At 37.6% G+C, this 13,216-nt stretch overlaps 1 protein-coding gene across 1 annotated transcript in view; it reads left to right on the top strand.

The window, feature by feature from the left end:
- LOC142317649 (uncharacterized) overlaps nt 1-13,216 on the top strand; it is a 71,611-nt gene that overhangs the window by 47,162 nt on the left and 11,233 nt on the right. Inside the window, exon 8 of the mRNA XM_075354205.1 lies at nt 11,243-11,393. Coding sequence (XP_075210320.1) covers nt 11,243-11,393 — 151 coding nt within the window. The remainder of the gene's footprint in view (nt 1-11,242; nt 11,394-13,216) is intronic.

Below are 13,216 nucleotides of genomic sequence, written 5' to 3'. Positions count from 1 at the left end.
CCATCCCCATAAGTCCTGTATAAATCAATACAAGGTCCTACCCTTAGTTGTGGCGTGCCATTCTTGCTGCCATGCTTCCATCGCAAGGTTGTAAAACCTCCTCCGCAGGTGGGAGATGGGCTACTGTTCGAAATTTAGAACCGGTGTACTCCGATCACCGTTCCACTCCGGTACAGGCCCGGCTCGAAACCGGTATTTGCCTAATGTGGTTACTAAACAACAACTTCTCATCAACCAAAACACCTAGGTACTTACGAACTCTAACTCGTCTGATTACACAACCTTTATACTTAATATGGGGGTTACGACTGTATGATAATTTTTCCGCACACTTGAGAAGCATACGCATCATCTTGTCCATAGAATTCTTTAAATTTTGCATGTCCATCCAGCTCTCTGCGGTTGACAAAGCCGCTTGTGCCCAGTCTTCTAGCTGTGGTAGTGAATTACCACGAACTAACAGCAGACAGTCATCGGCGAAAGCCTGGGCCGTGTCATATGGCCTTCTGGGAATGTCAGTCCCAAAAATCCGTTGAATACCAGGTTCCACAGCAAGGGACCGAGAACGGAACCCTGCGAGCTTCCCCTGGTGACTGATTTTTCCACAACTAGATGTGCATCCCTAAACAGAGCCGTACAGTTACGACAAGACAGGTCACGTACCATGACCTGCAGGGCTACGAGAACATTGCGGCGTTCCAACTCGGAGAGTACAGAACTCCAACACAAGGAAGGAAATGCTGCCTCTATGTCAATAAAAATTGCCAAAACATATTTACAGTCGGTGCTTTCCACCTCGGCAAGAGCATTTAAGATGCCAACGCCTTTCATGAAACCGTATTTGTCTCGATTTATAAAATCGTTCATATCGATGTTTTCCCAGAGCCGTTCCACACCCAGCCTTTCATGCAACTTGCCGATTACCGACAAGAGGCTGATTGGTCGATAACTGCTGACCCCACTCGGATCCTTTCCTGATTTTAAGAGCACCCTCACCAAAGCCACCTTCCAACGAGTCTGAGAATAGCCCTCCTAGCTGCTCGCTTATGACAGGCAGCAGATGATAGAATGTCAGAGTAAAGCTGGTCAATCCCCGGTGCCTTTCTCAGTGCCATGCGAGAAACCTATATCTACGGGATCCACAGTTCATACGCCAGGGGGAATGGTGTCTCACCCGCCCTGACGCCGATTTCTGCTTCACCTTCTGGAGTATCTGGAAACAGAGTGTCCATGGGATATGGTAATGGAATTTTGTAGTTTATGAAAAATGACATGTGTGATTGAGATTCGAACCCCTCATGAAAGTCTAAATCATACCAGTACGGCACTGAAACCCTCCGGGTTGGTGTTTGTGAACGCGTCTTCGCAGATCAGCTTATTTCCAACAAGTTAAGAGTTCCAACAATCAAATCCTGGTAAAGGCAGTTTCTTTTTTACGGATTTGAATATCAGATCGTGGGTACCGGTGTTCTTTGGTGGTTGGGTTTCAATTAACACACATCTCAGAAATGGTCGACCTGAGCCTGTACAAGACTACACGTCACTTACACTCATACATATCATCCTGTGAAAGATGATATGTATGAGTGTAAGTGATGTGTCGTGTCATCCAATTGGGTCTCTTCTGTCAGACCCAACCCACCGATTACACTATTTGATTTTAAAAGCTTCTCGAAGCACATTTTCCGCAGGTGATTTCTCCAGTTGACAGCCTTGTGGCCGATATTTATTTCGCGTTCTCATATCTCAGTCATTTTATAGTTTCATGAATAAATAAATAGTAAAATTTTATAAAGTCAGTCCTGCAACAATGAACTGGACAGCATTTGTATATAAACTCGCACAGTAGTTTCTTGCACCGCCACCGTTCTTGGTTATTCAAAATATTTTATCATGAAGTGTCCCTGATTACAAAGTTTATGTTCTTCTGGTATAATTCAGAAGGTTGAAACAAACGACGAACACAATTCATTTTATCTCTTCTAAGATAATAATCATAACAGCATCAACCTCTTGTTGGGGACTTTCTTAAATCTGAACAGAGAGGAATGAACATGAACTTAATTACAAATTTCGTTTGCACAGCCTTTAATACGTGCAGTAATAAGAGTGATATAAATTGTTGGGTAATGACGTTCAAGAGACTGAGGGGTGGTTAACGGAGAACGATTCTGTATTGAAAGTTTATTATGGCCCCTTGTTATGCCGGTCAAAATCTGTCGTATGCCCACAACACTTTGAGATGAAAATGATCAGGTTTGCAGCACTTCCAACCAGGGCTAGAAAAATTAAACAGTTATAATTTCAACTGATAAAGGAAATTAGATTTTGTTATGTATGATAAAATCTGTAAAAATAAAAATTAAGACATTACAATATAATTATCAAAACTGAACGCCTATATGAAGCAGAATGATTATCCTTTTAATCAGTATTAAAAGGATAATAACGCTATATTGAAATAAGAAATTAAATAAAATTATAAATGTACTCTAACCAAATTTAACCTATGCTTGGTAACCTTGGCTTGCCAGCATAGATTAACTTTGCTTAGATTATTGCGTGAGTGGTAGCGTTTCGGTCTTTCATCCGGAGGTCTTGGTTTAAGTCCCGGTGAGGCATGGCATTTTCACACGCTCTTTTCATTCATCTTATCCTCTGAAGCAATACCTAACAGTGGTCCTGGAGGTTAAAAAATAGATTTTTATTTTATTTATTTGTTTTCTTATTTCAATATAGCGTTGCAGTGGCGCCATCTAAGAAGTAACTATAGAAGCGTTGTCGGCATATAACTGATATTGACTGTTATGCCATGTAATGGTGGGATAAACGATTCTTTTTCAGAAATTGATTCTTTCGATTCGATTCTCAGAAAAGAATCGTTCGTCCGGTTCAATGATTCTTTTACTTTCCGCTACTACCAGTACTGTAATCTCTTCATATTCCAGTTCGACTCAATTCTTTTTCGGTTCAATACGATATTTAATGAACTTAGAAGACTATTACTTCTAATTCGCATGCTCTCTTTCACTTCTTCGCCCATGTCTAGCAGTTCAGTTCTCTTCATACTCCTATTCGACTCAATTTACGTATACCTACTAAATGCCATTGATGCTTCTCTTTTCAATTCTTATTCGACTCCTTAAATAAACATCTGCTTCTTTTTCGGTTAAATACCGATTTTTAATAAACTTAGAAGCCTATCACTTCTAATGCGCATGCTCTCTTTCTCTTCTTCACCCATGTTTAGCGGCTCATGTCTCTTCATAATCCTTTTCGACTTGATTGATGTATACCTACTAATTGTCGTCGATTCTTCTCTTTTCAACTGTTATTTGATTCTTAAGTTTCTCGATTGAATACGATTTTTAGTCAAATTTGTAGCCCTTCACTTCTAATACGTATTCCCTTCATCTACCCTACGATTATCCTTATTTCATTTCTTATTCGATTCCTTTACGAAAACAAGCTTATATCAACAAACCTCATCGCTAAACAGAGAAGGGAAAATTTAAACTTTTATGCACACATCCTATATGACATCATTATTCTCTTCCCCGACGGGGAGTCTTATTCTTGAAGACTTTGGGGGTTGGCGTCCCCACGGGCCTAGCCTCTGCAGCTTTCCTTCCCACTATACAATGAGCTGCGGAACACTTTACATTATACACATATATTACACCAAGAACACTACATAAATTACAACATACACACTTACACAATTACACAACAACATCCTACACTGAAATTTTTACATTTACACTCGGTGATGTAACGACATCTTACGAAACGCAACCGTAACCCAAGGTGGGAACAAATTGTGGTGCCGATGGGTGAATGGCTCTACGTAGTGAGTCTCGAACGATGTCCTCTGGACACCAGGGCGAACCCAGTTGTATTTAGCTCTAGCTCCAGTACGTGTGCGCTCTGCAGGAGTGGTCCATTTTTCGCCGGTACTCGTGGGACCAAAATTTCAGTTCCAATAATAAACACAATGATGGTTGGTGGTCCATCTGAAAAAAACACCTGCTTTCTGAACAAGTAGCTTCACTTACAGCCAATATCTCAGAGCTGACAAAAATGAATAAAAAGTCCTCCGTCGCAGTTAGTGAATCCAAAAGTGTGATACATACGAAAGTTCCTGTTCCCAAAGTCGTACCGGCACGGTAGCGACTATCACAGCTGGCAGTAAGCCATCTAATAAGCTCCCCGTAAAGGGAACCCACATAACCACCCCCTCTGAGATGTTAACTGCAGCATCCCATTCAAATAAATCTCCTCCACCATCACCTCATATACTGGAGGATATGGTTGAAGAACCACCCGACCCTAGGGCATCGGAGTTCTTTAAAATAAAAAATACAAAAAAGAAAAACCGAATCACGTACAACTAATTTTTATATAATTTCCGAAATTTAATTATATATATTTTTTTATTTATTTTTTTTACACTTATGAACAGAGTACTAGCGCACGCACATGATCCACTAATCATGTGTTTCCAAGAAACTCACCATCTACAACATGACCCAATTACACTCAGAGGATACTTCTGTGAGAGATACGACTGCCTAGTAGACAGTAGGGAGAGTGGTGGAGTAGCGATTTTCATGAAGAATGGGTGTCAGCTACAAGAATTCAACTAACCACTGTCATTCCTGCTATTGCAGTAAAGGTTTCTATTCCCTCCGAATTGCATATCTGCAATCTGTATCTCTCACCGAACACTGAGTTCAGTGCTTTAGATGTCTCAAATCTCCTCACGCAAATACCATCTCCATCGTTAATAGTAGGAGACTTCAATGCCCATCATATTTCCTGGGGCTCAACCTTCTGCTCCACGCGAGGAAATATGATAAACAGATTGAGACAAGACTTTGACCTTTGCCTACTGAATAATGGATCACACACATTCATGTCCTTATCAACTGGTACTGTATCTAACCTTGATATCTCCATATGCTCACCGAATGTGCTCCCTCATTTTAATTGGTCTGTGAAAGTCTGATGACTTTCACAGCAGTGATCATAGACCAATTATTATTGGTTTCGGTGTAGACTCCGAGATTAAAAGAAGGCCACGGCGATGGATTGTTGAAAAGGCAGATTGGAACGGATACCATAAAGCATTCCAATCTCAGTATGACGATGGAGCGAACATCCTCGACCAATATTCTTCTTTTACGTCCATGATACTTGAGAATGCCAACAGATATATCCCACAAACATCGGGTAATCCTAGACGTCCTTTCGTTCCATGGTGGAACGATGATTGCAAATATGCTATTAGGAATCGACGACAGGCACTACGAAAATTTAATCGTAGGCCTACAACAGAACATCTAAATTTATACCGCAGGGCTAGAGCGGTGTGCCGTCGAGTATTCTTGGACGCTAAGAGGAATTCATGGACGAAATACGTGAGCACTATCTCACGCACTACTCCCACGTCTACTGTATGGAAGAAAATTCGTCCAATTTTCGGATCACCGAAACAATCTATTCTCGGTCTTATTGATGAAGGAGAACTCCTTTCATCATCATCGGAAGTGGCAAATAGTCTGGCAAAATCTTTCCGCTCGGTGTCTCTCACCTCATCATATAATTACGATTTTCAACGGTACAAAATACAAATGGAGGTGTTGTCGTTAAACATTGGTGATTCGGTTGGTGAATTAAACACTCCATTCGTATTTAAGGAATTGTTACATGCACTTAAAAACTCACGGGACACTTCCCCTGGACCGGACAACATTCGCCTTTCCGTGCTTTCACACCTTCCTAATTCGGCACTACCACAACTTTTGAATATTTTCAACGGTTTATTCTCCGAACAAGTCTTCCCACCCGGCTGGTCAGAAGCATTTATTATACCAGTACTAAAACCTGGTAAAGACCAAACCAACCCCTCACGCTATCGCCCTATTTCATTTACAAACGTTTTGTGGAAAATAATGGAGAGAATGGTAAACCGCAGACTTACATGGTACTTAGAGAAACATGGCTTTCTATCTCCAGAACAGTGTGGTTTTCGACAAGGGCGATCTTCTATTGACCATTTAGTGTCACTAGAAACAGCCATACAAAACGCTTTCCTAAATCGGCAGCACCTCGTCGCTATCTTCTTCGATATAAAAAAGGCGTATGACACAGCCTGGCGACGTGGTATTCTTAACACTCTCAAAAAATGGGGAATCAAGGGCAATATGCTTGCTTTTATCCGGGGATTCTTAAATCACCGAACGGCTCGTGTTCGTGTGGATGATTCGCTCTCAGATAGTGTCATCTTGGAGAATTGAGTGCCCCAAGATAATGCATTAAGTGCCACCTTATTTTCTGTAGCCATAATCGATATTACCAAATGTGTGCAGGCTCCTGTCTCATGTTCTCTATTTGCTGATGACTTTGCTATCTACATTGCAAGCCGTTCAACACCTACAGCAGAGAGACTACTGCAGAACACTATATCTCACCTTGAAGCTTGGTCCAGGATTACTGGTTTCACATTTTCACCCGAAAAAAACAAAATGTGTAGTTTTTTCTCGGCTACGAAACCCTTCTATTCCGCAAGTTTTTCTGAACGTAGAGACTACTACTATTTCTACCTACGTCAAGTTTTTAGGTTTATTTCTTGATAGCCGACTTACTTGGGTCAAACATATAAAAGAATTAAAAACAAAATGTTCCAAACTTATAGATATGATGCGAGTCCTTGGTAACACCAACTGGGGAGCCGATAGGTCATGTATGACACGTTTTTACTATTCCTTTGTTTGCTCCCGTTTAGATTATGGTTGTGTCGGCTACTCTTCAGCTCGTCAAACCGTGCTTAAAATGCTGGATAGTGTACATCATGCTTTCCTTCGGCTTGCCACAGGCGCGTTTAGATCAAGTCCTGTCGCAAGCTTACTTGTAGACTGTGGTGAACCATCACTTTGGGATAGACGAGACCAGCTTTTATTATCTCATTTTGCTCGTCTCAGAGGACAACCAAATCACCCGGCTCTTGAGTCAGTCTTTAGAAATCCTAATCTAGGAAAGTATGAGGACCATCCACGTCGTACTGCACCTGTAGGTGTCCGTACCCGGCGTCTGCTGCAGCATATAAATGTTGACACACCGTCATTCTTTCATACATATCCTTGCTCATATCCTCCATGGAGACTAAACCTTATAAATTTTAATTTTGACCTTACGACATACAATAAACAATCAACACTATCTATTGTCTTCTAGCAAACGTTTCAGTATGTTCTCTCCAAGATGAAACCAGACGCGGTTGTATACACTGATGGATCGAAACAAAACGATACCGTTGGCTGTGCATTTTTTCTACGCTATAAATAAGGCTCTAAACATCATTTACCCTAAATAAAGAAAAATTCTTATTTGCAGTGACTCGTGTAGTGCTCTCCAAGCCTTAAAAAACTTTTATTCCAAACATCCATCGTCATTGAAATTTACAACGCAATCGCTGAGTTGAATAATCGCAACACAGAAGTAAGTTTTTGCTGGGTCCCTAGCCACGTAGGGATTCCAGGTAATAAACATGCAGATTCCGCTGAAATTTTATATATATATATTCATGTTTTTTTTTTGTTTTACAAATTCGTCGTATAAGATTTCTGTGATATTAGTTGTAAAACTTTAAACATAATAGTTTTAAGTTTTATCTCATTTTTTAGTTTTAAGTTTTATTAATTTTTAATGTGTTAGTTTTTAACATAGTTTTAAGTTACCTATTAGTGTTTTTTTTTTGGTGCTTTTGTTATCCGAGAATGGGCCTTTTACACCCATTCCGGACTTTCTTTCTTGTGATAGTAGTTTTAAGTTTTAATTTTATCTAGCTTTAATTACTTTTATTTATATATTTATTTAAAAAATAAAACAAAATAAAAAAATAAAATGAAAATCCGGGCGATGATAACGTTTAACCGTTTTTCGCCCAAAAAAAAAAAAAGAATTATTCTCTTTTCTTTAATTTCATTCGGGCGGGAAGGTACGTTACACAATATTAATTATTTTCGTTCTTTTAGCGCATACTGTCATGCTTAAGATATATTTTATAATTATTTTTAGTAGACTGGTAAAAGACGACAGTCGTTTCGGTTTTCATGATGCATAATCTTTTCGTGTTCTATTTAGAGTTGTGTTTCTAGTTTGTTTATATGTGTATATATATAGTTTTTTTATTTGGGTCTACACAGTTCGTAAGATTGTTTTACTTTACATAATCAGAAGACAATATTTTTTCTAAATGTTTATTGGTATAATTTTTATAAGTCATTAGTTTTTATATAAGTAGAATATTTTATAAGCACTTTTATAAAAGAGTTTTGTTTTTAAAATTATAAACATGAGCTGTAGAAAAAGAAGTCACACCTGGACTTGCTTTTCTGAAGCAAGCCCAGAAAAAGCCTTGTGTAATCTTTGCCGTAGTTCAGTATCCTATGCTGGTGGGACGACTAGAAATTATCTCTTCATATTAAATACCCAGGAGTTGATATTTTAAGATAAAAAATCCTTGTTGTTCTGATTATCGTTTCAGACATTACGATTTAAATCCTTCTACGTCTATTGTGACCAAAATGAATCGCAGCAATTAGCCCTTAAATTAACAAACCCTATGGAATCGCCTAATCCTTTTTCTGTGTATCCAATAACATCTTTGCCCTAAAAAACACAACAGTTATCCCTTACTTCCTTTGTTAAAAAATTTGTCCCTCAAAGTAAAATCCGAGCGTTAGATGTTCAAATAATTAGGTAAATAACTAAAGAATATCAACCTATTTCACTCGTTGAGGATGAAGGATTCAAGAAGTTTGTTCATATGCTAAAACCTGGGTATTTGCTTCCTTGTCGGAAAACAATTACAACTAGTTTAATTCCACAAAATATGATAGAATTTCTTGTGAGATTCGTATGTCACTATATAATATAAAAGCATGTGCAATAACCACTGACAGTTGGACATCAGTTTCAAATAATAATTATATGGCCATAATTAACCATTTCATAGAAATATTGCTATAATTTGAATCTTAATTTAGAAAGATTTTGTTTCCTGTCATCCATCCAATTCATTGTTAAGAATTGTAAAATGAATCGGTGTCTCCTGTTACCCGATTCTCGATTCTTTCGTTCGAATCGAAGGAACGACTCGTACACGATGCTTCCCGTTACTAATGCTACTTTTGAGAGGTTGATCAGGTGTTACATCAGTTTAATTTTTCTGTCTTGTAGCCTCTTGGTTCTTCAGGTAATATATAAAATTGGTCACTGTAAGTAATATCTATGACTTAAGTGGCTGATTACTGTATATATTCCATAATACTTTTAACTATGTGTGTAACAATTTATCCTTTGTTGTGCATGTAAAGAGGTTTAATTTTTTTCTTGGATCCATGAAAATAATGTGATAACCTTAAAATTACAACCTTGTAGTTTATGTTTGCGCTAAAGAGTTTTAACTGTAAAACTAAGTTATTCTCAACTATAATAACGTTATATATGTAAAGTTATTGGTGTAATAATGAAACTAGTTCAATTGTTGGAGATAGTTTCTTCATATTGCCGATTTTGACCACATTTGGATCTTGTAGAGTAACTTTGTGATGCCTTTTTTATTTCCTTTTTCTCCAGTATTCTTTAATTATTCCACCACATTATTTGTTTATTTCTATCAACCAGATGTTTTTGTCCTTTGCTTTTATACTTCTTTGAAACTTAAATTTCTTAATCTTTCCTTTAAAAGTTTTTCATTATATAATTTCTTCCATTTGTAATGTCTATTTCTTCTTTGTATATATTGAAACTTTATTTTATCAATTTATAAATTTTTTTTGTGATTAAAATTGAACTGTTCAAACATTTTGTTAGTTAATTTGCCCTCACACATTCTAATTATCTGTAAACGTTACACCTCTTTTATTGTACTGACGACGTTTAATTTTGTCAAAAAAAATTTATTTTTTCTTTTCTTTCTGTAACCCTCTTTTTTTAGATTCCAAGATCTTTCTCAGAATTTTCCTTTTACAGTTCTGTATTTCTCCTTTTAATAGTATTGTAAGGATAATCATTCTACTTCAAATAGGCGTTCAGTTTTGATAATTGTATTGTAGTATCAAATTTTTATTTTTATGGATTTTGTTTATTATACATATCCTTTATCAGTTGAAATGATAACTGTTTAATTTTTCTAGCCCTGGTTTATTTTAATTGCTGTTGGAAGTGCTGCATCCCTGATCATTTTCATCTCATAGTTGCCTGAACACTTTCTGTTTTCAATCTCTAATGTTTTATGCCTGTATGTAGGCTAAGACCCCAGCTCAGAAAAACCTAAAAATTTTTTATTAGGTAAAAAGTTTGGCCATAAGATAACTTTATGGACCACCTTCTAGACTAAAATAAATGAAAGTGGTGTAATTAAAATTATGAAAAATGAAATTAAAATGTCTATAATTTAAAATTAAAACTACGAATACTGAAAAACATTAAATTGCAAAAATCTCCACCTTGTTGCCATTCAATTTAAGATTTTTTATTCATTAATATAAATACTTTCTTTGTAAATTGTAAGTATTATAAAAATGAAAATACATCAAAAAAGTTGGTAAAACAATTTTAATTGATTGTACAATTAATTCATGTAATGAATTCCTCCTTTTTCTGAACTTGTTTAGTATTATTAGTAATACTATATAACTTTGGTGATGAGAACCATGATTTACATGACTGAATGTTACATCTTGCTTTGTCTTCACTATTTCACGCTCTTATCACAAGTCTTGAGTTTCTTTTTTACAGTACTTTATTGAAACTTTTGTTGAGACAAATCATATTGTATTGCATTAAGATAGCACACAGAAATTTTAACTAAAAATCTGGTCTCTGAATTGTAAGTTATAACTTACACTTTATATCAGTAATACCCATAATTTTTAGAATGAATCTATTTGTCATAGAAATTAGGCAAAAGCTAGGCTTTTAGACTGCTTGCTAAACCCATCCAACATAAACACAAAGACAGTACAATAAAATTGACAATGGAGTTCAGAAACACATCAACTTATAAAAGAGTGAAGCTGGGAAAGGTGAAAGTACTCAATGTAGAAATATAAGACATTTAATTCAAATAACATGTTAAAAGCATCTAAAACATGAAAATAAACTAAAGAAAATAACCTACTATTTATTGATGTAATAATATTAATCTGTGATAAACTATAGTTTTTTATTGTAGGAATATGGCTGCTGTACTAGTTGGGGATTCATTTCTTGAAGAAGATCCATTATGCACTGATGTTAAAATAGAGATTAAAAATGAAGTACTGGAAACAGAATGTGTGTTTTTACCAATTGCCATGACTGAAGATGAACTTTCATCTGAGCATGTAAGTTTTTTTAATTGGTTTCATCACTTACTTGATTTGATACAGTTCTCCCTTCTTTTGCAATCTATGCTAATTGTTTAATCTTTGTATTTGTGATATCGTACGATGTTTTATACTGTGTATTTGAGTAGGTCTGCCAGAGTTATGCCTTTTAGTATATTTTCCTGTATGCTATGAGTTCTGTCACGGTCCTTGAGGGTGGTTTCTGGTATATAACTTCAGTAGAGACCTTTTGTATGAGTTCTGTATGCTACCTTTTAGCAGTACGTTTCTCAACCAATTAACGAAGCTTGTGGGTACAGATGATCGATTATTCATTATTACTGTACATCCACACCGGTTCTTTGTAGCTAATTCCTGTAAGAAGTGCAATTACTTTTCAGAAGACTGTTAGTATATTTAACCATAGCATATAGCTCCCAAGTTTTGTTTGGAAAAATTAAACTAAGTTAAAATTTATCGAATTCTATGATCCAAAGAAGGGGACTCAGAACACTGTCCTGGGGGCATACTTTAGTTAAGGTCTTACGAACCTCCGAGCCGCCATCAAGCAGAGAAACGGTCCAATAGCTGAAATAACTTGAGAGCACTTCTAATTCTTTTTGTGTATACTTGCATCTGAAACACGGCAGAGGGCCACCATAAGTTGTTAAATGCCCCGGATATGTCCAGAAAAATCCCTAATCATATTTACATGGACTAGAGGAATCTGTATCCATCACCTTAGTATGACATCCTCAGTGCTCTTGGCCGGTCAGAAACCATACTGGTTGTCCATTAGCAAATGATCAGTGGCCAATCTAACATTAATATGCAAATAAATATAGCATCATCTGATAATCCTTGTCAGTCATAGGCAAGAGGGTGGACGGTAAGAAGAACTAACAGTAGTAACTTTGTCGCCACCTTTGAACAACATCACTAAGTCTACATGCTTGTAACACGCTGGAAAGTTGCCAGCGAAGAGCAGCCTATTATGTATTCTAGTTAGAGGACCAAGGACTACTGGAAGCACTCGGACGAGGAGCTCCACTGTAATACAGTCATACCCAGTGGCGTTGTGCCGTGCCATACTACAGATCACCTGGCGCATCTCCACCTCAGTAATCTCAGAAGATAAGTAAGTCGGTCTGGAAAATCGCACCTGACACGCTGATGGTATGAAACCTCACCTAAAGTAGTGTCATCCGGCAGCAAATCATTCAGCAAAATGTTAAGGACACAGTCCTTATAAATTACCACACTCTCATGGGTTGACAAGGCTGACAAGAGAACTTCGTTCCTGCCCGTATGTCCAAGGGCTCTATACAAAATGGCCCAAGGGTCTCTATTCCCTTGCTCCTGAACGAAGGAGCGCCAGGAATTATGCTTGAAGGACCTAATGCTATGCCTAGCTTCCTTCTGCGGAAATCCGCAGTTAGAGCGCATGCTGATCAGGGTCATTCTCTCGTTGCGCAGCCTTTCTGAGTTGACTCAGACTGCTTCATTGCTGTCAGATTCTGAGACCACCAACCACCAACCAGATATACGTCCCCGGCCAGTGCCTCTAGGAATGGCGGCTTCAGTTGGCGCCACCACCGCAGAGTGAAATATTCTGGCAGAACATCGAATAGCAGGCCATCAAGGTCTCGAGAAAAAATCTCCAGTCGGACTCCACTCTGAAATTCTCCACTAGAGGAGAATTTCGGCCCGTCTGCCTTCCTATGCAGGAACTGCCCCCGGTAGACAAGAAAGTGTCCTTCATGGCCATCCTGCAGTTCATCCACTATTTCAAAAACTATCAACCGATGATTGCTAAAACAGTCATCGACCACAGACCAGTC

Source organism: Lycorma delicatula, chromosome 1 (genome assembly GCF_047948215.1).
Source record: "Lycorma delicatula isolate Av1 chromosome 1, ASM4794821v1, whole genome shotgun sequence".
Lineage (NCBI taxonomy): Eukaryota > Metazoa > Arthropoda > Insecta > Hemiptera > Fulgoridae > Lycorma > Lycorma delicatula.
Note: the sequence above shows the minus strand (reverse complement) of the source record. Positions and strands in the feature narration are given on the sequence as shown.